Source organism: Chenopodium quinoa, unplaced genomic scaffold (assembly GCF_001683475.1).
Source record: "Chenopodium quinoa cultivar QQ74 unplaced genomic scaffold, ASM168347v1, whole genome shotgun sequence".
Classification (NCBI taxonomy): domain Eukaryota; kingdom Viridiplantae; phylum Streptophyta; class Magnoliopsida; order Caryophyllales; family Amaranthaceae; genus Chenopodium; species Chenopodium quinoa.
The window spans coordinates 210,606-236,598 of record NW_018745461.1 but is presented as its reverse complement, the minus strand read 5'-3'; the positions used below and the strand labels follow the sequence as shown (position 1 = coordinate 236,598).

Sequence of the window (25,993 nt, the reverse complement as noted above, 5' to 3'; positions counted from 1 at the left end):
TAATTAAACTACATGTTTAATTAATTGAGTTTGGAACATTGAAAAGGAATGTTATTATGGTTCATATAATTTTTATTGATGTTATAGGCATGAGGAAAGTGCTATTTAAGTGTCTTTGTACACAAGGCATAAATTGTATTTTTGGTGCCTTAGTGCACTTAGGTGTTTCTAACACCGAGAGATAGGAATTGTGGCGCATTATGCGTTTAAGGTGTTTGACACCGAGAAAGTTTAAAAAGGACTCAACATTAAATATTATGTGATCATAAGTTATTCAAGAATTAAATTGGCATGTTTAATTGTTTGAATAATTATAATGGTTAATTGTGTTATGGTTTGAGTATGTAAATAAAGTAAAGTGAAGAGATTATGACCAAAACTCTTGGAACGTATATACCTTGAGTATGAACATATGGGGGGAGTTATGGGGTTTTATATTTAACCATAACTTCTACTGGGAGTACATGACGTTTTATATTTGGAGAGTCGTGTTATATGTTGTATGCTTATAATAAATAGGTGCAACAAGGTAAGTTGTGTGATGATAGAATGAAAGTATGTTATTAGTGTGTTTTATATACGTTTATGTACTTAGCATTGCTGATTGTTTGTTTGTATGTTTGTTTGGCCTTATCTTTACTTTGGTCCCATGATGACCCATTTCTAATGGAGAGTAGTGGAGACAAGTAGAGAGAAGCTTTTCAGGTGATGAAACATATTCATGATGGGCGTGAGAGAAGAGCAAATCATGCTTAGTTTTCATAAGTTTATGATGTGGTTATTGCTTTAATTATTCTATTATTATGCTGTGAGAATAACGCAAAGGTTTTATGTTTTTTGGTTTTAATAAGGGCCTACAATGGTTCCAAGTTATAGGTTGACTTTGGTTTGACTTTACTTTCATTTTGTTGACTTTTTTTAATGACTTGTTTTGAATGTTTTTAATGATAGTCTTCTGCTGTGTGTCTTTGATATTTGCCTTAACCGTTTTCACGGTGGTTGTAATGTCTTAGATTTTCCTATTTTGAGTTTTAAAAAAAGTAAAACAAGTATTTTAAAGGAAAGAAATTTATAGGGTGTTACATCACTCATTACCCCATATGTCACATGTCACCTCCCTTAATATTTATGTTTAAGTCTTTATGCATTGTACAACTTGCAAATTCACTTGCAAATTCAAGTAAGAAAATGAAGTGTTTCATTTCCACCATAATAAAATAAAGTTCAATTAATTAGTACACATTACATTAAACATATGAATTATAATAAAAATTGTCTTTTCATCTCATAGACTTTAAATATAATATACACTAATATGTCATTTCATATTCCACAATATATCTTCATGTACTAGTATGTTTCATGCCAACTCATGAATGAAAACTTGCCTAATGTTCTTGTTTTTTTATAGTAGTATTTAATTTGGATGTCAACCTAATGTTCTGATTTTTTTTTATATTTAATTTGGATGTCAACCAAATAAAAAAAGAAAACCAGATACCGTATGTATGAATTCTGTCGATCATAGGAAAAATTGCATAACTACATACAGCTTAAATTACTTCAATCACTTAATACTAATTTGTTCCTTATAATTAAAACAGAACAAGGACGTATATATCTTATGTGTTCGACCAACAAATTAGACAATATGTACTGTATAGCACCCAACTGCTAAGTGCTAACAATAAGCTCAACTAGTATAGATGATAGATCAGTTACTAGTTGCATATAGATAGTTATACATAGGAAGTCCTGAGCATTCTAATACAATTGACAGAAACCAGTATTATTTAAGTAGTAACATACCAGAATCAATTGATTGAAGGCTAGTACGTTACTCAGATCATCGCATATTTGTGGGTCCATTCCCTGGCAATCTTGTTATAACGCTTCCTGTGATTCCAGTAGAGATCACACACTGAATTGCAAGAGTCTTTTTTATGATTTGGGTCTGGAAGAAAAGAGCATATTGACAGCAACAATTTCTCGATTGTCAGAGCTGGCGTCCATCTATTACTCAGTATGTCTACATGGATTGTTCCATCACTTCCTACATTCGGGTGGAATACCTACACAATTTATATTAACCCCGCTTCATTCTTGATGATTCTTCTAGCTACATACTAAGCTCAGGTATACATAACAAGCAGTTAATTACGAGCCAAGCTAGGAGTACGTACATGAACTAAATTTCTACAAATGATAAATGATAAAGATGAAGTTTAAAGCAACTTATCCTAAAAAGAGAATAGCAAAAATAAAGACTACATTATTACCTTAGTTCGGAACTTAATTTTGGGAGGTTTGAAGGGATAATCATGTGGAATACGGATAGTGAGGAAGAAGATGCCGCCATCAAATGGAGTATCAGAAGGGCCAACGATGATAGCTTGGAGACGGAAAGGATCATGAATATCAACTGGACCATAGCAGCAATGACTCACATTCTCATCAGTAGATGATTTGCATAACTCATTAAGCATCCTTTGCTTAGCCATGGATACCTTACCGTACTTTGTCCTTGACACCAAGGACTTGGAAGATGAGAGAAATTGAGTTAGAAATGTCATCCCACCAATTGATATTGATTTCATGTCATGCATGCAATGCAAAATGACAACAATAATAATAATGTCAATCAAATATATGTGAAGGTGAGTGAGTTTATAATGTTAGATTGCTTTCAGGTTTACAGCAGACAAAGTTGTGGAGTCAGGGAGGGACCGCACTAATTTCAAAACAACTTTGCACTTCTTTGGACGCAACTCCTAATTTAAAGTGGGAACACAAGCAACTCTCTTGCCACCTAAACTTACCTTCATTCCCTAGCTTCTGTTTAAAGCTCCTTATCGGTTTTACTTATGTTAGTAAGCTATTTTTCCCAGGAAAACAGAGATTCATCCTTAGAACAACAAACGATTGGCCACTCAAATCAATTTGCAGATCATTCTTAAATTTTGAGTGTAATGTTTTACAATCGGTTTTAGGAGTTGATGATGAAATTTTCCACCAAAAGGAGTAGGGTATACTTGCTATACTACCTCGGATTACTTTTATATTCAACTTTGGAGTATTATTTTTGAGATATAAAATATTCCAAAGTTGCTTATAAAAGTAATCGAAGGTAATATATAATTTGTCATCTTCACTTGTCCTACTAAACAAGCTACGTAGTTTACCTAAAACTCTATATAGTCCATAATCCATAATACTTGTTTCATACAACCGACCCTTTCCGCTTCAAGTAAAACTTTAAGTTTTAGAGAATAATTAGCTCAATGAATGTCAGCATTCATCATTCGTTACAATAACTTTACTTTGATTTTCAATCAGTTAATACAATCTTTGTCCTGTATCGGCTGTATGTAGAACCAAAGGACAATAGGCTTGTAACAGGTTTGTGAAAAAAAAAAAAAAAAAAAAAACACTCTTAACTTGGAAAATTCATGATTTTTTGACTGATTAGCATGTACTCCAATCTTCTAAGCATAAAATAAAGCAGCAAAGGAAAAATGTTAAACTGGACTACAGGCTAAGACGTGTAATCAGTTCCTATGTGTAACCTTTCACTGCAAACTGCCTTCTTGAGATGCTTAATAGCCTAAATAAGCAAGATCAGTCTCACATTGATGTGCATCCCAATATTTGAGCATAAAGAATTTACAAATATCAGCACAAAGGGGGGAACCTGGAAGTTGGCCTTAACTATGTCACAGCAGGAGCAATAATGGAATTCTCTTGTTCAGCATTAGGTGATGATTCTTTCTTCGTCTCCCTATGAAATTGACTACCAGCACTCAAGCTCCCTTCACTTTCTTCACAACCTGCTTTCTCCTCTGCCTTAACTACTTGAAACTCCCCTGCTGTTGCTGTTTCTGTTTCAGAAGTACCTGCATTGCCTGATTCAACAGTAGTACCACCTACTACTGGAATAGTTTCTGCATCAGAATAATCCTCATCCTCCTTCTCCATGATCTTGTCGTTGTCATCATCATCATCACCTTCATTTTCATCTTCATCTTCTTCTTCTACTGATTCTTCCTCCTCCTCTTCTTCTTCATCAGTCTCACTCTTGCTAGAATCACTTTCTTTATCAGGTGATCCTTGGGTATCTCTTTCTGTCCCATCTTTCACATCCACTTCTTCCATCTCCAAACCCAAATCAGGAAACCGCTGCTGTATTGGTATTGTACCACTTATCACCTGGTTTGTTCTTAGTCTCTCTTTATAATCTTCCATTTCTGTCCTGTATCTCTCTTTGTCCTTAATTGCTTTTTCTTGATACACCTGAGACACAATAATTCACCTGGTAAGAATATGGTTAAAACTTAAAAAATAATCTTTCACATGATACTAATGAACCAAAAAAAAAAAAAAATCATTCAAATTTGCAATTCTTACAGCCTTTTCACTGTCCTTTAATTTGTTCCAGAGTTCACCAATCATCCTACTAATCTCCCGGTCCTTGCCTGGGTGAAGTGGCTTCAATCTGGCATGTTGCTCAGCAAAGAAGAAGTTGTAACCACTTCTATTGGGCTTAGGGTGAGTAGGATCTCTCTTCCTTATCTCAGACTTCTTCCTCCTCCTCCTCCTACGAGGAACACCTGATGTTGCAGGAATGTTATCAGTTTTGCCAGTTGGGATACAAGATGTTTGTGGCGCTTGATTAACTTTAGCTGGTGGAGTCTGGTAGAGAACTCCTTTTAGTTTATCCTTCCCAATTGTGACAGTAACTAGATACCCACTTTCAAACTTTCCATCTATCACTCCAATGATAGGATACCCCCCAGATGGTGCTGCTGATGAAAGAAAAATGAATGTTTAAATACTGCAATACATCATACCAGAACAAAATTGGAAAACCTTTAAAGTTTGCTAACAATAGGATGGGATTCTTGGCTAGTGAACATGTAACCTTCATATTTCTAATACAAAGCACACACCTATCTGTATTAGTAAATGAGGTTTGAGTATCTATAATATCAGACAGTTGCCAAAACATTTCCAGTGGGTATCATCATCAAGGTTATTTGCATATATGTGAAAATGGCCCATCTGTTGTGAGCTTTGTAAAAGCAATTTAGTTTCTTTCTGTTGTGAGCTTTGCATGCTTAGCTTATGTAAATATATAACTACTACTGTATCATATAAGTGGTTATTTTAAACACACATTTAATGAATGGTTTGCTAACATCCTGAAAAAGCTTAATTTGTAAGATATTCTTTTCTGTCATCTTCAATTATCTAGTACAGATTATGTTATAATTTGCCTTTGAACTAATTGCTTTTGGTGATGTTCCAAAATTCAAGTATCAAACATTTAGTTAGCCCTCTAGCACATTAGTATTTATTTCTTCTAACATATACTACAAAAATGGTTTGCTAGACCATTTTCCTAAACAAACAAATACAGACAAAACCGATGAAGGACACATAGCCTGTTCCTCTTAGCAAGGAAAAGATAAGACCCAGCCAGATATACTAAGTAGGCATTTGTTTGTGTGAACCATATAAGTGATGAAAAGCACAAGTCAAACAATTGTCACTCTACATAGAATTGAAGCATACCTTGAGACACAGACTCTATAGTGTTTATCTGGTTCTGATGTACATTTGCAGGCTGAGCTGCTGCTGCGGACATTTCAGACAGTCCATGGACTGCAGAAGGTGCAGGATTCAGACTCTGCAAGACACCTGTAAAAATAAAATCAGCACAGTAAAAGCTACAGACTAAATACAAAAGCAGGCATGCATATATAGAGTGATGAGGGCGGTACCAGGAGAATAATCGCGTGCATTGAAGTAGTAGATTCGCTCATAGTGTTGAAGCAATGAATAGTAGTATTTTCGAAGCACAAAAGAAGCATTTGTGGCTGTGGAAGGGAAATTGAAAGTGGCTGTAACATCTTTCCATCTTTTTTCTGAGAGTATCTGCAGACATGAACAAAATACAGATGGAGCATGAATTGGAAGAAGCTAGCAGGAAGTTAGATAAGAGGGGGAAGTATGACAGTGAAGGTAAAGTAGTAAACCTTTTCAATACCACCACGAGAAGTAACCTCGACAAAAAGCTTGTGAAGATCAAGATCACGGCCGCCAATGACGGGAATCCTGTAATAAGGTAAGCTAATGGGTATAAGGCTGAAAGCAATGCAATAATAAGAGGAGTACAGTAGAAGATGATGATGGTGGTGGTGGGATTACATGAATTTAGTGGCCATAGCTGCGTGAAGGCTCTCGAGAGTGGTCATAAAAAGTTGACGATTGGAAACAACATCCTCATACTTGGCAAGAGGGGCTGGATACTGGTTTCCTCCTTGATCAACCATTCTTCCTCAGACCAACTATCTATCTATATACAATATACTGCGCACAATCATTTATTACTATTTCTATCTGCCTTTTTTAGTAACATTCACAATAATATATATTCCATTTTTCATAACAATATATAATACCATTCACTTTGCTCTCCAATAAATCAATTTTTATTTAAGCTCCAAATTAATCAATACAAACCGTCAAAGCATACAAATGTATAGCTAGATAAACAAAAAACAATGGATTTAAACGAATAATAATTATTATCACTCCGTAACAGATTTTGCTATCATTTATTAAACAAATGCATTGAATGATGCCAACAGTAGCATGCCCAGATGAACGAAAACCAGAAATAGCAATCACATTAAAATAATAAAATTAAGAATAATGAGTACGACTAATTAATACTTACCCAACCAACTGTAGTCAGTAGAACAACAGGACATACATAAACCAAACCAATTCCCAATTCAAATGACAACTTTTTTTTTTTTTTTTTTCACATACTACGTATATGTTTACTCGTATTTATTAGCATGAACCCTAAATTTATAGAATCTAATCTATGTATATCTTCACTTGTATGTTTATGAATTGGTAAATATCAAAATATAAATTTAAAATATACACTTTCCGTCAAAAGAAAATATATATATATATATATATATACACTGAAATTAAAATGACTCTGTTTGCTCAAGGGCACCCGTGTAATTTGCTATACATTCTGTTTGAATTAATCAACGCTTCATAATAACCCAAATACTCGTACTATTAGATTGGTTTGTTAAGATTAGAATATGCTAGATTCATTCATGTACCCATTACCACACGTTCATTTTTATAAATATTTATTATTTATGTTATGCATGAGATATTTCTTTTTTTTTTTTTATAGGAGCATGAGATATTTCTAAATTTGTTTCATTTTTTTTTTTCAGTTATTGAATTAATTATGGATCGGATGATTATAACATACTTTCGTTTTCATTTTTGACAAAAAAAAAAAAACACATTTTGATATCATCTCTCAAACCCAGTAGTAACAATTGTTTTTTCTTTCACATATCTCTAACTAACTCTACCATGTTATTGTATAATTTTTCAATACCCCAACTACCTCACTTTACTTCTTATAAAGTACTAGTATTATTCAAAGTATTATGTCAAAGTATAACACTATAAAAAAACAGAGAAAATATAATAAGATTTAGAATAATAATTTAAACTTTCTTATGAGTATAAGCTCAATATACAAGTATAAGGATAAAATCACTATTAGTGTAATTAGTTTTATGACTTTTATCCAATTCACCAAAAGTATTACAATTTTAACATTTATTAAACAATATTTGAAGATAGACTTAGACAAGTTTTAAAACAACGTGCCCAAAAGAATTGGGAAATCTTATAGGACAAAGGAAGTATTGATAAACAAGCTACAAATCAGGACGTTTTCCCAAAGTAAGCTTAAGTAGCAAAATATATACGTAAATGGTTGCGTGGCAAAAGTATTTACCAAACTAAGTTTTCAGGGTAAAACGCTGTCTCAGACAGCGTTTTATGCCCTAGTTTTTTTTATAAAAAATTCAACTTAAAAATGCTGTCTCAGACAGCGTTTTACAAAAAATTACACTAAAACGCTGCCTGAGGCAGCGGTTTTGGTGTATAATTTTTTATTTTTTTTTTTTAATTTCTAGTTTAAAAATAAAAAAAGAAAAAAAAATATTAAAGTTGTTGTGTTCTTGAGCTACCCCATTTTCCTAGCTTAATTAACCTTTTTTCTTCTTTGTTCTACACGTAATGTTCATGCACTATAGATTAGTGTCTCCTTCTAGGATTTTTTATATTTGGTTTTTACCAATTATTTGACCCTCTTCCTGTTTTCACTCCTTTAATCAAAGTTTCTACTGTTCTTTTCTCCTTCACTTTCACTATACTCCTACCTTTAACCTTTTATGTCCTCTGTTGTGGCTTTACTTGAGCAACACACCTTCGTTTTGGATGGTATGTAGAATTTGCTCATGAATTGATTTTGTTAAACACAAAACAATGACAGCAATCAAAGCATATGTATTTTCAGTATATTGCAATCATGTGAATATGGACTTAAATACAAAGAGGAGAAGAAGATAGGAAGCAACAATCATATCCCAACCCCAACCGCAATACTCGAATACGATATGATAATTATCACATATTGATAATTATCCACCCAAATAATACAATCATTATCACATATTGATAATTATCCACCCCAAAGAATACAATCATTATCATAATAACGCAATGGTGTATAATATTTTTTTTTCTTTTTTTCTTTTTAAACTACAAATTAAAAATAAATAAAAAATTAAAAAAAAAAAAATTATATACTAAAACCGCTGCCTCAGGCAGCGTTTTAGTATAATTTTTTTTTTTTTAAATATCAAAAATTACGAAATTTAAAAAACAAAAGTCAACATGTAAAACGTTGTCTGAGACAGCGTTTTTAAGTTGAATTTTTTATAAAAAAAAAAACCAGGGCATAAAACGCTGTACGAGACAGCGTTTTACCCTGGAAGCTTAGTTTGGTAAATACTTTTGCCACGCAACCATTTACGTATATATTTTACTACTTAAACTTACTTTGGGAAAACGTCCTGCAAATCACTTATCAGTTATCATCTAAATTACGTGGCATGAGTAAAATCAATTTGGAATGAAAGGGGTAAAATTTTACAAGAAGAAACCTTGTAATAGGACCCTCTTTCAATTTGATTGTTACGGAGTATAAGATAAGATAAAGATCTTTCCTCTCAATACTTTTTAATTAAAAACCATTCTTAATAAATGCATCATATAGATTTGACATTAAAATTACTATGGTTATGTTTGGTAGTAAGCTTATTGGGGGTATATTAGCTTATTTGACTAAGGGTTTGTTCATATTTACTTATTTTCAGTTCAGATCACTTCAGTTATATTCAGCTCCAATCAGTTCAACTCTAATCAGTTCAGTTTTATGCATTTTAATTTTTCAGTTCATTTCAATTCAGCTCAGTTCAATAAATATGAACAGGCCCCAACTTTAGCTGATTGACTAGTCAAACAAGCTAATACAAGTGTTTGGTAGTAAGCTTATTGAAAGAGCTTATTCTACTAAATAAGCTCTTTTTTAAAAAGCTCATTTTAGGAGCTTTTTCAATTAGCTTATTCATTAATTATTGTGAAATGACACTTATAACCTCATTTAATTTAAAATCCTATCTAAACTACCTACCCAAAATTAGCTTATTGGTCATTTTATATACTCAATCACCTTTAAGCTATCAGCTATTTACCAAACACTTTTATATAATCAGTTAATACAATAAGTTAGTCAAATCAGTTTATAAAATCAGCTAGTCAAAATCAGCTAACTCAATCAGGTTCAGCTTTCAGCTTTCTCCCAAACAGGGTCTATAACTACTTTATTTTAACATGTCCTACCTATTTCAGCGACTTAGCTCCTAATACATCCACAGCTGGCTTATGGTAAGTCAGCAAGTTACCCAATAAGAGTTTTATTTTCATAATTGTCACAAACATGTTCAAATTTTTAATCAATAACGTAATTAATTATTCATTTGTATATATAAAAAAAAAAAAAATATGCTGAAAGTGGATGATTTGAAATTATTCACTGAATAAAACATTTTACTACATGAAAACCTTTTATATACAAGTAAATAAATAAATATGATAAAAGTATATGAATACTGAATAATGAAACTTAAAACCTATTGCAAATGTGCAATATATGGAGTCATATAAACACTCTGGCACTCTGCTTAATAACCAAGTGGGAGAGCCAGCATCGAGTTGCTTGTATCATTTGCAGGAAAATTTCAGACACCAAAGAGTGGGTATCCTAAAAATTCAGGGCTTAAATGTCTGAAAACAGCCCATACTTCTTCCATTACCAAAGAAGCAAAAGGAAGTTTTGGAAGAAAACCCAGATATTTGGGGATTTCTACTAAAAACATATATACACACAAGTGGAATACTATACACGTACAGATTTGCGTGTCAAGTAAATTATACTAAATACATTTAAAAGTGGGAAACTTGCAAACCCTCAGTGTTTTATTCGGAGTTATTCATGGCCCTGGACATGGGAATGACAAGATTAATCTAGATTCTTTCTCACAAGTGTTCAGTGAAACCCTAGGGCTAGTCAAGTGCTTTCCTGCTTCTTGAAACCATTTCATGTCATACAGAGTTCATAACAGCAGAAGCAAATTTTCACACCTGAAGCCTGATGCACATTTGTAAGTATTTGGACAACAGCTAGCTCCACACAGGGAAAATCTGTAGTCTGTGTGACTGTGTCCCCTAACTTGATTGACTCTGACCAACTCCAACAGAAACACCCCGAGAGCGCCTTTTCTTAGACGTGACCTGTAAACAGTCAACACATGAGTAGTCGATATGACAATTTTCTGCAGTAATAAAGAAAGATCAGCTCACAAAAGAACCATCAGCCACAATTAGCCAAAGAAGTAAGCCATGGACAAATTGTCATCACAATACTCCAGCTCTTGAGAGGAAAACAAATGGCAAATATAGTTGCAAGGAAATCCACTTTAAGACTCTACAGGTTGTGCAGCATGAGCTACATGAAGGGAAATTTCAAAACTGTGATAGCCAAAAATACAAACTATCTTAAAAAATTTAACAGCAACACATAATTATAAAAAGATTTCTGATGAAAATTCAAAAAATCCTCAACAAGGGATGCGTGAATTGTGACCATGCACATCAAATGGAACTTTTAAGGATCCAATCAAAGTTTTAATCAAAATTGGTTTTGGTATAAGTTCCAAAATTCAAACAAACAAATTTTTGGGTTGAAAGGAAGTTTATGGAACAAGATTATAACACGCGTTGGATATTTTTTGGACCCAGTCTAAGGCTCTAAGCCAGTGGTGGATCTAGGATTTGGGGAATGGGGGTACGAAATTAAGTTTGATGATAAAAAAATAACAAAATAAATGTGGAGTGCATGTGTTAATTTTTTCCTAACTAATATTTGGGGTAATAAACCATTTCAATTTGCAAGGCATATAATTAAGTACTAAATGTGTTCGTGGGTAGAAAAAAAAAAAAAAAACTCCCTTCGTCCTTTTATTACATGCCTATTTCTCATTTTGCACGGAGATTAAGAAAGTTAAAGATTCCTTAAAACTAATAATTGGGATTATAAATATCCATGTGGAGTTATATATATATATATATATAGAGAGAGAGAGAGAGAAAGATAAAGTGGTTGGAAATTAGGAGAGATAAAGTATTGGAAATTAATGTTGAAGTACAAAAAAAAAAAAAAAAAAAGAGAGTAATATTTTTAAAAAGTACAACCTATAAATGGAAACAGACACTTAATTTTGATGACCCAAAAAAGGAATACAGACGTGTAATAAAATGACAGAGGGAATACCTAAGAGACCAATTATTTGTGAAAAACTGCTCTCTTTGATTGAAAAGTACTAACTTAGCGTAGAAAAATTAAAATATAACCTAACACACCAGTGGCGATCCCTTTCGAATTCAGCACAAAAAGGCGGGTTGATTTGTTGCTTTAGCCACTTACATAACAATACCTAAGAGACCTAATATTAGAGACAAGCAGTCTCTTTTGTTATTTGATTGTACCTCTATACCCCCTAGATCCGCCACTAGCATGAGCCTTGAAATTTACCATGTGGCAAAGGTCTAAGTACGGCTTCCACGAAGCTCGAGACGTGGGCAAGCATAATAAAGAAAACAATTGCAATGCCTAATTAGTGGCATTAGAAACTTTGTAGGATGAAAATATTATAGCTTGATTGTTGTATAGATTTTCTAATTTATTTGAGGTAAGGAGTGTTCCGTGAATCAATAGCCTTGGGTCGGGAGCTAGGAGTCGGGAACTAAGAAGAAGTGGGGCAAGACGCCTGGGCACGTCCTTGCACAGAAATCGAGGATTTAAAGGTACTTGGCAAGGCACGTTCAACACACATCCAACCCATCACGTTCGTGCCTAAAGGAGGCACGTCATGCCTAGTAGTTTTTAATGGACGTGAGGCACGTCCTCGCCTAAAGGAGGCACGTGCCTTAGCAATTTTGGTCGATTTTGGTTACTACATCTGTGGGCTTTATTTTCCTTAAATAAAGTCTATCTATTCTAGTCTATGGGTTATTATTTTTAATAACTCTAGGTTATTTCCTAGCCACTATGATCATTAATTGATTGGTTATCTAGTCTTTTGTGTATTTCTCATCTAGTTTTGAGAAAGATGACATTAGAAATCCAAGAGAAAATCAATATGTTCTAGTCTTAAATATGTTCTAAATCTGTAATATGTTTTCCCCAAGATCAACAAAACTATTACTCTTGCCTACCCGTAGACGTTACAACACATTGTTGGTGAACCACATATATCTCTGTATGTTTTTCTTGTTAATTTTACATTATATGTTTTTCTTGTTAATTTTACATCTAATATTTTTTCTTTCTAGCATCTGTTATAACAAATTGGTATCAAGAGCTTTGGTTCGGGCCTAGGGTTTAATTCTGGTGAGATATATGGTTGCTTTGAATGTGAAAATCGACAAGTTCACGGGGAGGAATAGTTTTTAGACAGTGGCAAATCAAGATGCGGACATTGTGGACATCGTTGACAAAAAAAAGTCCGGATAGAGGAGAAAGCACACTCGACAATCACGTTGTTGTTTCCACTGAGGTCATGGAGGAGGAAACAACATCAGGTCTGTGGTTAAAGGTGGATAGACTATACATGACGAAGTCATTAATCAACAAGTGATCTCCGAAGGTACATCATGATCGATTGAATACTATTATGTTAAAATTGTGTAATAGTAATGTTATGGTTAGGATGGTGCCTTAATTTTGTTAGTATCTTTGTTAGTGTCATGAGAATTTTGTGATATTATCGGTAAAGAGACAATGTCTCATATCTGCTCTCCATATTTAAGAGTTGCGTCATAAAGCGTGTACTAAAGGTACAAATTTTGGATAGCCAATGGAGGTAATGGTCAAGGGATTGGGGAATTCGGGAATTCGAGGTAAAAATCCAAGAAAACCGTCTTCAAGGGGTCCAAAATCAAGTGATGTCTGTAATTACTATAAGGAGAAAAGACATTGGAAATCTGAATAAAATTATGAGTCCGCAGATATTGCAGTTGGTGACACCAATTCAACAGATGACTATACCCTAATTATTGAACATGTGCATCACCCTGATGTGTGGGTTCTTGATTCAAAGGCGCTTATCACAAGTGTTCACGCAAGGAGTGGTTACGAACTACAAGCATGTTAATGGTTGTGTTACTATGGCAAACAACGAAGAACAAAACAATTGGTATTGGGTCCATCAGAGAGGATGGTAAATTTGTATGTCATAACAATGTCGGGCATGTTCCACTGAGGCACAGATCATAAGGAATCTTATTTTGTCAAGTTTTCTAACGTAAAAGGGATTAATTTTAAAGGTGGAGGTGGAGGGGTGTATGTCTACAAGGGTTCAAAAGTAGTAATGAAGGGTGTTAAACGGGAGACATAGTGTAAGTCTATGTTACTCGGACTCTTCATTTTACCTCAAGTACCAGTGTCGGACCCTCGACACTCGGACATGGGTATGGCACTTGGACACTTCATTTTAGTTCAAAATCATAGAATTTTTTCACAAAATAGCCAAGTCGGATACTTGGACACATACCCGTGTCGGACATGGGTACCCGAGTCCGAGTAACATAGGTGTTAGTTGCAAGGGTGCAATGAGCAGGCATATTGTGGGCAAGTGGAATAGCGGAACGATAACAACACCAGAGCACCACAACAACCACCAACATAACACTACTAAAGCTGCAGCAGCTAGCTTGTCTTATTAGCTTGCTCTTGGTACTTTTGCGTATGAACACAAAGTAGTAGTAAATGTAGTAATTAAAGCTTACGCCACATAGACTCGTATTGTAGTAGTTTAAATAGAAGAAAGTTAAGAAGGAGAACTCATTTAGAAGTATTGTATTGGAACCTTGGAAATCTAATGTCCAAAAGTCATTACTTGTTACTCAAGCCTTTGTCTAACTATCTTAATCAATTGTCTTCGACTGTTTGGCTAAGATTATCGTGTTTTTCGTGTGAGCACCACTAGTACTTTACAAAGGGTCTACGTTATCTAGTTCTAAGTCTGCTGTTGTCACATCATTTATTTGTGGTAGTGTTAGAGAAAGATCAGCCTACACTCACGGTCTGAAAGCACCGCACCAAAGACACGGTTGGGAAAACAAGGTGGCTTTTGCACTATTTGTTGGAGAGGTGGATATATCTAAATTGTCAAAGAGAGGTGTGCTCGTGCTAGGAAGAAGCATTGGCAATGTGTGTGTTTGAACCTAGTTCCGCAAAGTAAGTCCCAAGCGCGCTTGGACTTACAATTTATTTGAAGTTGTTTATTGTTCTTTGGGGCAAATCTGGTGCTTGATGGGGCAAATCTGGTGCCAAGCGGATGCAAATCAAAGCAAGAAGAGTGTTTCGAAAAAGTTTCTGTTGTTATCTGGTACATCAATTTAATTTTATTGTGAACGGATCCAAGTCAAGGTGAAGATTTGTAAGGAATGTGCCTTAAATCAATAGCCTTGAGTCGGGAGCTACGAGTTGGGAACTAGGAAGAAGTGGGAAAGACACGTCCACACCTTGCCTCAACAAAGGAGTGCTGAAGATTGACTAGGCACATCCGTGCCCATACGAGTGTTTGTTCCTCTTCGAGGCTTCAAAGGTATTTGGCAAGGTACATCTGTGCCTCAACGGACTTCCGACCAAGCAAGTCCGTGCCCAAAAGAAGTTTTCGATTTTTGTTGATTTCCTCGACGTTTGGCTGATTTTGGTTACTTCGTTTATGGACTTTATTTTCCTTAAATAAAGTCTATCTTTTCAAGACTATGGGTTATTTTCCCTAGGTTATTTTCCCTAGGTTATTTCCTAGTCGCTAAAATCTAAGAGCCTTTTGTGTATTTCTCATACGTGAATTATAAGAGTGATAACATTAGAAATTTGTGAGACAATCATTACGTTATCTATGATTGGTCTCAAATCTGTTATGAATTTGTAATTTGTTTTCCCTAAGATCAATAAAGTTATTACTCTTGCTTGCCTGTGGACGTAGCCAACGCATTGTTGGTGAGCCACGTAAATTTATGTGTTTTTCTTGTTAATTAAACATTCGAATATACCCGTTCACGTATTTTTTGGTAAACCACATTCAATATAATTCTTAATAACATTCAATACTAGCTAAAACTTTTGATATGTTTAAAATCCTAGGATTATTTGATTTAGGGATTAGATAAACATCCTAGATTCCTAGTTATAATTGGTTAATTGAACTTTAACTATATGAAGGTTAAACCTAGGGCAGGCAAACAAGTTGGATTCAGGTTAACCTGTTTACATAAACGGGTAAACAACTGAACTAACCTGATTTAACCTCTTTTTTTTTCAAAAATATGAATTTGACTTTTTATTGTTATTTTTTATTTTTTATACTTAACCTACTCTTTTGCTTAACCTTTTTAACTTCTATATAATTTGATTAATGCAATAACCTAATAATATTTAAACATAATTACATTTCCAAATAAAAACAATAATCTTAGTACCGCTCGTGCTTTCTTTTAATAAAAAAATAATTCTTCTTCGAATAATCTCATACTTCCTCAATTTCTTTTTAGTTGCTACACTTTCCTATTTTGGAAATTTAATTAGTTGCTACACTTTCCATTTTTGACATTCTTTTCTCTCAATCTCTCTCCTACCCACATGGGTCAATCTTATTTTTTCTCTCTATCTTTCTCCTCTTAAAAAACTGCTCAAGAAACCGTGAAAATAAAAGTGTAGCAACTAAAAAAACGGAGGAAGTATAAAGAAAATCGAAGAAAATGAAAGAAGAAATTAATAAACAAATTAAAATTATTCACGGAATCACCCTACCCTTTAGCAATTATAAAGAGAGTGGAATTTAAAGAGTGAAGTACTTGATTCAGTGAGCTAACGAAGATTAAAGACTTTGAATCTACTGGGAAATTGAGAATCAACAATTAAAAAAATAAATAAATAAAAAATTAAAAAAAAAAAAAAAGATGACAATGGAAGGATCGAGAAGGATATTAACAACTTCGGTTTGCACGAGTATGTAACAATGGACACAAGGGAATTGAATACGAGGATCATGGTTGGCAAGTACAACTATGTAGAAGAAAGACCGTTTCACGTAGCCTCAACCCTTAGGAATTGGGATTAAAGCCTCATCCTTGCCATTCATATAATCAAATCATTAGCAATGACAAATGTTTTTTGAGATTTCAAAAAAGGCATATTGACAAGAATCCCGTACGCTAGTTCATATGAAGGTTGTTTTGTAAATTTTTACAGCTTTCAGGACAAAGTTGATTTTCATTTTAAACTGTCAATCTTAACTAATAGAAGCACCAACTTTGCACTAACCCAATCACGAAATACACCTTAGCACAGCAAATTATCAATATTGCTTCTGCGACAATTAGGGGTGAGCAAAAATTTCGGGTACCCAGAATTGTAATCGGTTCCGGTGAACCGGTAGGTCCGGAACTAGAATTGGACCCAATGGTTCCAATTACGGGTAAAAAATTAAAGACCCGGTTACAACCAGTTCCAATTCCAATTCTCAAACTTTTTGGAACTGGAACCGGTTGGTTACCGATTACCCAATATATGCTAAACTAAACAAATTTTGAATAACAAAAATATGTTGAATATATCTAGATAGTGAGATAAAAAATAAAGGAATTATTAAGACCTAACATGAATACAAATAGCTTAATGCATATATAAATATAAGTAGTAAATGCTTAAGATAAAAATAGAAAATAACTATTATAATTTGTATTATACTTTACAAACACAAACAAAATGGGTACCCGGAACTGGAACTTGGTGGTTCAATTCCAGTTCCTAAATTTCAAGACCTGGTTGAATCAACTCCAATTTCTAAATTTTAGGATCCGTTGAACTAATTCCATTTTCGGATCCGTATCCTAAAATTTTGACCGAGTACTCGGTTTGCACACCCCTAGTGACAATAGCTATCAACAAAAGGCCAAATTCATTTTAACAAACAATATTCTCTTTTGTTCTTTACACTTCCCCCATAAGTCCATTGCCTTCGTTCCACACACTTCTACCTTTTTTTTTGGCGCCATTTGTGGCCTCACACTTTCCTCTTTGTGCCTAATTGTTGACTATATAGTACCATGCTATTAAAAAAAAAGGTCTTGTATGCCATTATAGACCAAAAAGGCTACCAAAATTTAGGGCAAATCACTTAACAAAATTCTTTAAAGGTTCTCTAATTCTGTTTCGTCATTATCAAATTTCTCACTCCAAACCTTTTCTTAACAATAGATAAACCATCCAAAGATTCATTGCAGGCTCAATATCAAATCATACTCCCTAGGGAATATTATGTAGTTCCTGCTTTCCTATTTTGGGTTTTTGAAAATCCAAAATATTGTTCATGCTTCAATTTTTAGATACTATGTAAATACCATTATACTTTCATTTTTTTTAACTTTATTCATTATACTTCCTAAGTTACCCTTGAATTTTGCACATGTCTTGTACTTTTTTCCACTTTCTCTAACTTTCGTCTATGACTGTACTTTTCACTTTTATTAATATACGCCATCCACTTTCTCCTATTTCTTAAATACCATGAAAAAAACAGAAACTATATTATGGGAAAGCGGAAGTATTATATTATATCCATCGACAAAAATTAAATTTTGCTATCCACAAAAAAACAAATTACTTATCTTTAATATATAAATATTATCTATTTGTCAAAAAAACAAATTACTTATCTTTAATAATTATTTATTTGTCAACATATATAAATATTACTCACAATGTTATGGGATAGCCCCAATTTCTCATATTAAGAAACATTAACTGTATCTCAAAATGGCAATTGTGTAAATAAAAACAACTTTTTAAATATTTTATAGTTTTTTTTTGGTACTTTTTTTTGCATCTCAATTTTCGTCCTTATCACGGGCTCAAGACTTCACCCTTCTACACTAATTGAACTAGTGTGAATTGCCATTTTTTTCCTTCATCGTTTTGCCCGCAAACCACCATCACCTTTGTTCCCCCTATCTTCTTTACCCTCCTTTGCCTCTTCGCCGCTGAATCAAATATATATATATATATATATATATATATATATATATATATATATATATATATATATATATATATATATAACCTAAAAAATTGGAGAAATTATGGCATGGTTACCCCTTAAGGACAAGGTTTGTCTTCCTCCTCCATTGAAACTGTTCATGTGTTCTGATTTCTCCATTGAAGGTTTTGATTTTCATTAATAAAGGTGAGAGAATGGAGGAAGAACCCATGGTGTTATAATAAGGCCAAAATAAGATTAGTTTACAACATTAATCCCACTTATACACTCAAAATGACACAAATACCCCTTTGAGATACTTATGTTTTATCAACATGAGAAGCATGAATTTGCCCTAATGTTATTTTTTTCTTATCTCTTTTCTAACTATTAAAGTGAATAGAAGTTCATAGTGGATTCAAAAGAATCCTTACTATTTTGAGGGGCAATTTGTAATATCATAGAGCAAACCAGAAGAAGAAATTTATATATCCTTCTAGTATTTTGAAATTGATATAAATGCAGGAAGCATTGTAAAACTTTATATTTTATAACACGGGGAGTTGATTGAATTTGTATCCGTCACAGCACCATTTTGATCGTCACGTGCCTAATAAATATAATTTTGGGGGGGGGGGGGGGGGGGGGGGGGGTTGTCCTTTCCTTTCCATGATATTGATGTGCAATAGGGAAAGTGGTGAGAGATTGTGAAACTGGAGATAGTCCCCTAATCACCCTTCTTAGGTATAATAATGGCAAAAACTTGGAGGAGGAAGACAAACCTTGCCCTTAAGGGGTAACCATGCCATAATTTAAGAGAAGAGTCCAAGGACAAAGTTTAAGGGATAACCATGCCATAATTTCTCCAATTTAAGAGAAGGTTATTTCAATGGAGGAGTCACTCATAATTTAAGAGAAGAGGAGGACTACCCCTTAAACTTTCTCCTTGGACTACCCCTTAAACTTTCTTAAACTTTCTCCTTGGACTCTTCTCTTAAACTTTCTCCTTGGACTACCCCTTAAACTTTCTTAAACTTTCTCCTTGGACTCTTTTCTTAAACTTTCTCCTTGGACTACCCCTTAAGAGAAGAGTCCAAGGAGAAAGTTTAAGAATGTAAAAACAGCAGGCATAAACCATGGCCGGGGAGTCGGCTACAATTCGAATCCGTCCTTTTTTTATAGCCCCTTAGAAAAAAAATTCACTTTATTAAGGCTTCGGTAATAATGCAAATGGGTTAGTTTGCAAGTGGGGACCCTTAAAAAGGAAAGGCATACTATATATGGTATGGGGCAATCTCAAAGGGACACCCCAAGAGGAATATGGGACAATCAAAAAGGGACAGCGTGAATTAATATAGAATCCTGACTAAAACTATAGATGGCGGAAACTGGAGTGGAATTGTAAAGTAATAAAACATTAAAACCTACTACAAGTTTGAGCCGAAATCAAAACCCAGCTCAAACAACTCGATATGGAGGTAAAGATGAAAGTGAACATAAATGGAGAAGAAGCTTTCCTCTTATATTGGATTCTTTGGTACAAGGTCATCTAGAATAGCCCTGGAAAAACAAACATGTACAATAGCCTAACCCGAAATACCCAAACTCTACCCAAAATCATGTGACCAATCACCAGACCTGCCCCAACCCAAACCAATCCAATAATCAATGTGTAATCTAATAGTGATTATTCGTATTAAAATATACATGCTGACAATAGAACAAAAAATGGCCTGAACTGAACCCAAGATCTACCCAAATGAGTCTTACCCAAAGTGACAAACCCTAATTGACACCTCTTACCTAGGGTAGCTATGGATTGTGTCAAACCGGTGGAATATTTAAGGTACAATTAGAGGGATACGCAATTTCCCCTGGAAATCTATTTCACAAATGGCATATCTGGTAACTCCTTTAGCGAGGTTCGAGACAGAGAATAGCAAGTGAGTTCAATCAATTTTGGAAGGATGTTTGGATTGGAGAGAAGCCATTTATTGCTCATTTGAGTGCTCAATACCCCACTTCAGAGATTAAGGCTTTGATTGATTGATTGAGTGCTCCAGAGATCATGTTTTTTACATGAAAATGCAAGGGACTTCCAATTCAGGAGATCACCCCATAACTGAAAAGTAGACGGATTAGTATTTATTTGACCACTTACATTCAGTTAACTGTAGAATATTGCTGGTTCATTTTACCATAAACAGAACAGAACGCTTTAGGCATAAAAACAGGAGTAGTCATCATACGTAATTTACCAATTTCCAAACAAACCTTTATGGTCTATCCAGCTTCAACAAACGGCATATAGCATCAATCAATAATAGTCAACAAATAATAACACCTAATTTGAATATCAAATGTGCACTTGCGCAGGTGACATGATCACCGGGAGCATACCTTAGATGATAGAGGTGGCAGGGAAGCTTGACGTGCAGCCTTCTCAGGCGCCGTTAAATGACGAATCTCTCGGAGCTGGACAGCTATATCCTCCAGAAGTTTTAGTTCAGTTTTTGCTCTCTCCTGGTGTTCAAAAGAGCCCTTAAGCTTCTCTTTCTCCTCCTGAACAGTCCTCAGTCTAGCTCGCAGCCAACATATCTCATCATCTATTTTGAGCCTCTCGTGATCAACTGCTGATATAGAATAGCAGCGTGATTCAGAGACAAAACTTCTATCGGGCGAACTGCACACTGTTGGGAACCGATCAAAAATGTCTGAAGAGCTTCTTCTAATTTCTAAATCACATTGTCTCACAGTATCAGAAAAATTATTGTGTATGAGCAGTGGGCCACCTTCCTTCCCATCAGTAGTTTTGCTGATACTGTGTTTTGAATCGATGATGTGGACATCATGAACACGTGGCTCTACAACTTGCAGTGGCATTTGTTTTCCATCATCAACACCAAACATTGTTTTCTGTTGCAAATAAATGTTACTATTACCCTCCAGAGATCTTGGAATTGTATCCATGGATAACATCCCTTTTTCCTGAATATCTTGATTAGTTTCGTCGTCAATCAAATCTGGAACAACACTTGAACATTCGAGACTTTTCAGCTCATTTTTGTCCACCGGAAGAGCTGATGATTCTTTACACTCAGATACCGTAGAAGTTTTCTTCTGACCATACACAGAAGAATAATCAGGATAGTTGTTTATACTTTCAACATTTTCTCGATTATCAATTGACTGACCGAGTTGCTGTAGAATCAGCATAGGATCAACAGAAGGATCAAGAGCAGAGGCGTCGTTTTGTCGTTCTGTGTCGTTTGACTGACTATCCCATCCATTGTTTACTTGGAACACCTTCCTATAGACTTCAACTTCCTTCTCTAAAAAATGTTTTTCCCTCTCTCTCCTGACAATGATCTCTTTAAGTATATCCATTTCTTCAGCATCATAAACTGATTTTTCTTCTAATATCCTTTGATACTGTCGAGCCTCTATTTCAATGGATGCCTTCTCCTCCTGCAATCGTGAAATCATGGCCATAGCTTCATCTGCCGCAGAAGCGGCAGCAAGTCTCTCTTGCTCTAGCTCAGAGAATAATTCAGCTCGAGCTGCATGTTCTTCCTCAAGAGCTGATTCCAGAATTCTGACAACATTCTCATCTTCACCATCAGCCCCTGCATTGTTTTTAAGGTTCTCAAATAATGTTGCATAGTCATACACGGGTTTACTCTCATCAGCTGCATCATTGGATTCAGAATCTGGTTGTGTCTGACCTGAGACCCAAAGAAAAAGGATATTTGAGCATCTAATAATATAGCAAAGAAAATTTTAGAGCCATCAAAGGTAAAACCAGCGATCAAAAGTACATAATTAGCATAATGTAAGAAAACATATACCCAAAAGAGAGTTGCCAGCACCTTAAGCCATGAAGCAGGCAGTATATAACAAATAGAAAAATCAGTTGATCATTAATTGGAAATTTTGATAGGAGGCGGAGGAAGAGAAAATTACCACAAGAGTTCACAGTGGTTGGGTTCTCTACATTCTCTATCTTACTGGAGTCTGAAGGAGACTGACGAATGGCACGGGAGTCTGACTTTAAGTGATCATAAGATGAGGCAGAAGTAAACTTTCCATAATCAATACTAGCTCTGCGACGTCGCCTAATTCCACACCTTGGCCTTTGAGTTGTAACAGTCTTGCCCTTAATGTCAAATTTAGAAAGGGAGTCAGTACCGGAAAGGGTGTGGTGTGACCTCCGAGGATCAGAGAAAGAACTGTAGGACGCTTCACCTTCTAGATGCAGCACACCATCATCTGAGTAACCTTCCCGGAGTAGCTTCAAATTAAGTTGAGAGTGATCATTCCTGGACAGAATGGAATCAAATGGGAATTTGGATTTGACAGAAAAGTGGAGAGAGGAAATGGTTTCCGCGGGGCAATCAACTAAGAAGCGCTGGAAGCAGGGAGCACGAGTAGGGTAGCCAAAGAGGCCATTGCAAGGGCAGGGTAGGGTTAGCCCTAAGAGGGCGAGAAATTTAGATAGGAAAAAGGCAATAGCAGAGCAACAGAGGAGGAAGTAGGCAATAGCCAAATCAAGAAAGGCACCCACTAATCTAGAAAAGGTCCATGAGTGAACAATAACTTGGCATGCCATATCAAACTATGCTGTTTTACAGTTGAGACAACAAAGATGAGCTGAGTTCAGACTTGTGAGCAGTGATACAAAAATCAAACTAATCACAAAACTACAAATATCACATCGGAAAAGAAAAGGAAAGAAAAAGTTTAGGGGTAGCTAGCATATTGTGGATACAGAATCATTAATTATAAATGTGATTGGGTCGTTTAAGAGTTGTGCGAGACTAATGCAGAAACAAATCAAATTGAATTTCATTCCATTCTAGCGAGTGAGTATGAAATTGGAATCCCTGAGGCAGGGCAGGAGAGAAAGGTTCCATTAAAGGATTATAAATAAAAGCCTGCAACACATGAGCAACCAATTTGACTCAATTATTAAATTACATCACAATTTATTCTTCTCAATGTATATATTGAACAAACTAAAATTCTACCAATAAATTGCTCGTTATAAGCTTTCATAACTTCAACAATTATATACCAATAGTTCAATAATCCATCTTAGAATTAGATGAACCCAGAATTTTACTATTATCAAAATTGAATTGACAATAGGAAACCCTAGATTGCATATTTGATATTCTAATCTTCGCAAATTAAAATCTTACCTCATAAGCTGTTTCAACGGTGGAGAGAAACCTCAGAGGCCGCTTCAATGGAGATTTCGGAGTTCAATAGATGAGAAGGAACGAGAGGAGCGGTGCTACCTCTGCGTAAATACGAAAGGGGATAAAAATGAAACCATTTGAGGAAGATTATGACACGTATCAATGTCCACGTCGTATAAAATACGGAGTATCAATAATCAGAATTCATTTTTTGTTTTTTTTTCTCCCGCAACGAGGCTTCATGCCTTCATGAGTAGAAAATATGTTGGGGTGGCTAGTGCACGAGTCATACGTATGTTCGGCAAAATAGCTGTGAAGGTAGCTGTAGAGGCGATAGCTGTCAGCTGTCAACAATCTGTTAGCTGTGAAGATAAATAATTTAGATATGAGGATTCGGTAAGTAACAATTGACTAGCTGTTACATATACAAATCAACATTTTATTTTTAAAACTATAGATTAAATCCAACCTTTGTATGTCATCTTCTTTTAACAGATATTGACTTATTAGTGACCTGTTTTTATAGGTTATATGTCACGTGTCAAAATTTAACTACTCTCTCCGTCCCCGAAAGAACAACCCATTTGGGTTGATTACGCGGGTATTTAGAAAGTTAAATAAAAAGAAGTAAAAGTATATTGAAAAGATAAATTTACATGGAATTTGTAAAAAAATAAAGAGAGAAAAGTAATAAAATTTGAATTTTATATGGGGAAGCTAATTTTGCACAAATATTATTGCAAATTGGTGGGTGTTTTAATGCAAATGGGTCATTCTTTTTGGGACTAAAATTAGGCCAAATGGGTCGTTCTTTCGGAGACGGAGGTAGTAATTTATTTCATTTTTTTAATAAAAAAAACAAAAATACAGGTTACATGATAAAAATAAAAAAAATTAAAATAAAAAAAAAACATCAACCAACCCCCATTGTGAAACCCTAAACCTTACCCTAGCCACCACCAAAATTCGGCCGGCCGCCCTCCTTAGCCTTCGAAAATGGTCGGGCGACACCAGGGATGTGTTTAGGGGGGTTTTCGAGGCTAGGGTGGGGATCATCAAGGTGGTTAGGGAGTTTGGTTAGGATTTTTTGGGGCTTGGATAATGGAGTTTACGGCGATTTTCAGCAGTAGAGTGGGGTTTTCGGTGGCTAGGTGGCGTTTCAGCAAATCTGCGGTGGCTAGGTGGGGTTTTCAGGGTGGTTAGGAGGTTGCGTGCGATTTTTCAGGGCTAGGACGGAGTTTTCAGTGGGTGTTCGATCGGCAGTTAGGTGGGGTAATGGCTTTGCCTATGGTGGTTATGCGTGGTTTCCCAGGTGGGTTTTGGGTCAGGGGGTGATTTCGGGGGTGGGTTTTGGTCAGCGGGGTGGATTTTGGTATTAGGGGGTTTCAGCCAGCCGTTTTCAGGGTTATGCGTGGTTTCCCAGGTGGGTTTTGGGTCAGGGGGTGATTTCGGGGGTGGGTTTTGGTCAGCTGTAATACCCCGTATTTTTAATGTATTTTATAAATTATTTATTTAATTATAAAATATATTTTGGGTCAAACTATTTTAATTATTGAATTATAGATAAAGCAAGTATTTATATTTGGGTCAATAAGTATTTAATCCAAACGTAGCCCATCTTTATTATGAACCCAATCATCCTATTTTTACTTTTGGGCCACCTACTTCATCATTTAAATCCATTATTTTTATGAAGCTCAAACCTACCCTAACCTACTCTACACTATAAATACTCTACTTATCCCCAAAATTTTACCACCCAAAAAGGTCAAATGGTCAAGGTAAGCTATTTTCTTTTTATTCTTTCTTTCTTCTTTTCCTTTTTCCTTTTCTTATTCTTTCTCTTTCTTCTTGCATTTACGTGGGTTTTGGGTGACATAAACCCACCCAAATTTCAGCCTTGTTGCTGCCACATCATCACACCGACCACCACCTGCCGGGCTCCGTCGACCACCGCCGGCGACGTGGCTGCCGCGCGCCCAGCCGGAGTTCCATCCTCCACTTCTTGCTTTCTCTCTCCTCTTCTATTTTAATGGTGGGTTATAATTATATATGTGGGTTTTTTATTTTAATAGTTCTAAATGTGTTTATTTAGTATAAAATACATGTTATAATGATTTAAAACTATAATTTCAGATTTTTATTATTGACATTATTTTCAGATTTAATAAATTATAAAGTAAGGGTTTTTAATTCATTCAAGACTTGATTTTTAGGGTTTTTATGAAC

At 35.0% G+C, this 25,993-nt stretch overlaps 3 protein-coding genes across 6 annotated transcripts; all 3 read right to left on the bottom strand.

The window, feature by feature from the left end:
- Positions 1 to 1,570: 1,570 nt before the first annotated feature.
- LOC110714902 (ubiquitin-conjugating enzyme E2 28-like) lies at positions 1,571 to 2,622 on the bottom strand. Its single transcript, XM_021893459.1, has 2 exons — positions 2,280 to 2,622; positions 1,571 to 2,072 (listed from the first exon to the last, which is right to left on the bottom strand). The coding sequence occupies exons 1-2, from the start codon at positions 2,604 to 2,606 to the stop codon at positions 1,842 to 1,844; spliced, it is 558 nt and encodes a 185-aa protein (XP_021749151.1). The 5' UTR covers positions 2,607 to 2,622; the 3' UTR covers positions 1,571 to 1,841.
- Positions 2,623 to 3,125: 503 nt separating this feature from the next.
- Positions 3,126 to 6,982, bottom strand: LOC110714901 (high mobility group B protein 15-like). 3 transcript variants are annotated; one of them, XM_021893455.1, is made up of 7 exons: positions 6,740 to 6,982; positions 6,208 to 6,369; positions 6,036 to 6,114; positions 5,781 to 5,934; positions 5,572 to 5,697; positions 4,405 to 4,802; positions 3,126 to 4,290 (listed from the first exon to the last, which is right to left on the bottom strand). In XM_021893455.1, the coding sequence occupies exons 2-7, from the start codon at positions 6,330 to 6,332 to the stop codon at positions 3,709 to 3,711; spliced, it is 1,464 nt and encodes a 487-aa protein (XP_021749147.1). In that variant the 5' UTR covers positions 6,333 to 6,369; positions 6,740 to 6,982; the 3' UTR covers positions 3,126 to 3,708. The 3 variants fall into 3 exon arrangements, with proteins under 3 accessions (XP_021749147.1, XP_021749149.1, XP_021749148.1); XM_021893457.1 differs by having other exon boundaries at positions 4,405 to 4,799; XM_021893456.1 differs by having other exon boundaries at positions 3,709 to 4,290; positions 6,208 to 6,355.
- Positions 6,983 to 10,217: 3,235 nt separating this feature from the next.
- LOC110714948 lies at positions 10,218 to 23,966 on the bottom strand. Of its 2 annotated transcripts, none has more exons than XM_021893499.1 (4): positions 23,765 to 23,966; positions 22,527 to 23,497; positions 20,964 to 22,288; positions 10,218 to 10,749 (listed from the first exon to the last, which is right to left on the bottom strand). In XM_021893499.1, exons 2-4 carry the CDS (start codon positions 23,170 to 23,172, stop codon positions 10,684 to 10,686), a joined length of 2,037 nt encoding a protein of 678 aa, XP_021749191.1. In that variant the 5' UTR covers positions 23,173 to 23,497; positions 23,765 to 23,966; the 3' UTR covers positions 10,218 to 10,683. The 2 variants fall into 2 exon arrangements, with proteins under 2 accessions (XP_021749191.1, XP_021749192.1); XM_021893500.1 differs by having other exon boundaries at positions 22,527 to 23,183.
- Between the last annotated feature and the right edge of the window lie 2,027 nt (positions 23,967 to 25,993).

Excerpts from the sequence above, each read along its gene's own strand:
- LOC110714901 (XM_021893455.1), bottom strand. The coding sequence starts at position 6,332 with ATGGTTGATCAAGGAGGAAACCAGTATCCAGCCCCTCTTGCCAAGTAT. Across the intron at positions 5,935-6,035 it reads CTCGTGGTGGTATTGAAAAG|ATACTCTCAGAAAAAAGATG; the intron begins GTTTACTACTTT and ends TCATGTCTGCAG. Across the intron at positions 4,803-5,571 it reads TATAGAGTCTGTGTCTCAAG|CAGCACCATCTGGGGGGTAT; the intron begins GTATGCTTCAAT and ends TTCTTTCATCAG.
- LOC110714902 (XM_021893459.1), bottom strand. The coding sequence starts at position 2,606 with ATGCATGACATGAAATCAATATCAATTGGTGGGATGACATTTCTAACT. Across the intron at positions 2,073-2,279 it reads AAATTAAGTTCCGAACTAAG|GTATTCCACCCGAATGTAGG; the intron begins GTAATAATGTAG and ends TAAATTGTGTAG.
- LOC110714948 (XM_021893499.1), bottom strand. The coding sequence starts at position 23,172 with ATGGCATGCCAAGTTATTGTTCACTCATGGACCTTTTCTAGATTAGTG. Across the intron at positions 22,289-22,526 it reads AACCACTGTGAACTCTTGTG|GTCAGACACAACCAGATTCT; the intron begins GTAATTTTCTCT and ends TTTGGGTCTCAG. Across the intron at positions 10,750-20,963 it reads TGCCACCTCTATCATCTAAG|GTCACGTCTAAGAAAAGGCG; the intron begins GTATGCTCCCGG and ends GACTGTTTACAG.